Source organism: Poecilia latipinna, unplaced genomic scaffold, assembly GCF_001443285.1.
Source record: "Poecilia latipinna isolate Pla-1442-1.1 unplaced genomic scaffold, P_latipinna-1.0 Scaffold1247, whole genome shotgun sequence".
Lineage (NCBI taxonomy): Eukaryota > Metazoa > Chordata > Actinopteri > Cyprinodontiformes > Poeciliidae > Poecilia > Poecilia latipinna.
The window spans coordinates 133,463-134,994 of record NW_015113863.1 but is presented as its reverse complement, the minus strand read 5'-3'; the positions used below and the strand labels follow the sequence as shown (position 1 = coordinate 134,994).

Below are 1,532 nucleotides of genomic sequence, written 5' to 3'. Positions count from 1 at the left end.
TGAAGGTGATGGTGAAGGTGATGGTGATGACGTCTCCAGGTGTGCGTCTGAACCTGCTGAGCCTGCAGCCAGCCCTGCGAACTTTGACCTCCGACTATAACTGCCTGAAGAAGCAGGTCCAGGATTTCCCCTCCATGCTGGAGAAAGCAATCAGTGAGGCCAAGCAGGAGGTGAGGCCCGGTTCCGCCCGGCCCGGTTCCGCCTGGCCAGGCTGATCCGCTGTGTGTCTGCAGATCTGCCAGGTGATCAGCGACGTCAGCAGCACCAACCAGGATCTGCTCAGGAAGTACAAGAGGGAGATGAACCTGAGGAAGAAATGCCACAACGAGCTGGTCCGCCTCAAAGGTCCGACCCGCAGCAGAACCTCCCGCTCGGTTCTGGTTGCTGCTACCTATGGCAGGCCCATTTAACATGAAATCTGGGTCCCAGGTAACATCCGGGTGTTCTGCCGGGTCCGACCCGTCAGCCAGGAGGAACTGGACTCGGCCGACGCCGGAACGGCGCTGAGCTTTGACTCGGACGACGACGCCGTCCTTTACCTGTCCTCCAGGGGAAAGGTCATGACCTTTGAACTGGACAAGGTCTTCCCGCCGCAGGCCTCGCAGGAGGAGGTGAGCGGCTCCAGAACCAGGCCTCCTGGCTCTTCCTGGTTCTGGTCCCCTGACTCGGCGTCTCACCTGTGTCCTGTTCTCTGATTGGTCCTCCAGGTGTTCCAGGAAGTGCAGGCTCTGGTCACTTCCTGTATCGATGGCTTCAACGTCTGCATCTTTGCGTACGGACAGACGGGATCTGGGAAGACCTACACCATGGAGGTAGGGGGCGGAGCCTCACCTGGCCTCACCTGGCGCCGGGCCGCTTCTCACCTGTAAGCCCCGCCCCCTTTGTGTCCACAGGGTGTGACCTCTGACCCTGGCATCAACCAGCGCGCGCTGCGCCTGCTGTTCGCCGAGGTGACGGAGAAAACTCTGGACTGGGAATATCGGATCGTGGTCAGCCTGGTGGAGATTTACAACGAGACGCTGCGGTGAGGACCGGGTCTGGTTCTGGTTCAGGTTCTGCTTTAGATTTGATCGTTGCATGCGTGGGCTCTGCTGCCCTGCGCTGCGCCTGCAGGCTCTGACGCTCTGTTTCCTGCAGCGACCTGCTCAGGCAGAATCCCACAGACAAACTGGACATCAAGCTGAACCCGGACGGCAGCGGGCAGCTCTACGTCCCCGGACTGACGGAGATCGCGGTCCAGAGCCCTGAGGACATCAACAGGGTAACCGCTTCCTGTCTGTCCTTTCAGAGTAAAACACCCAGATATCAGAGCAGCGATTCTGGTTCTGATGGCCTTGTCCCTGTCCCCAGGTGTTTGAGCTGGGCCAGGTGAACCGGGCCACGGCATGCACCAACCTGAACGAACACAGCTCGCGCTCCCACGCGCTGCTCATCATCACTGTGTCTGGGTTCAACAGCACGACCGGAACCAGAACACAAGGTCAGGCCGGTTCTGCCATAGACATAATATAAGGATAGACCCTCATGGACCG

General features: G+C 59.5%; 1 protein-coding gene across 10 annotated transcripts in view; it reads left to right on the top strand.

The window, feature by feature from the left end:
• kifc3 (kinesin family member C3) overlaps positions 1–1,532 on the top strand; it is a 45,707-nt gene that overhangs the window by 36,570 nt on the left and 7,605 nt on the right. For all 10 annotated transcript variants that reach the window (XR_001427680.1, XM_015054378.1, XM_015054375.1 and 7 more), the window contains 7 exons: positions 40–170; positions 234–345; positions 430–611; positions 708–812; positions 894–1,024; positions 1,138–1,261; positions 1,351–1,480. Coding sequence is in view for 9 of the 10 variants with exons in the window: in XM_015054378.1 (XP_014909864.1) it covers positions 40–170; positions 234–345; positions 430–611; positions 708–812; positions 894–1,024; positions 1,138–1,261; positions 1,351–1,480 (915 nt within the window). In the remaining variant the exon portion in view is untranslated. The remainder of the gene's footprint in view (positions 1–39; positions 171–233; positions 346–429; positions 612–707; positions 813–893; positions 1,025–1,137; positions 1,262–1,350; positions 1,481–1,532) is intronic.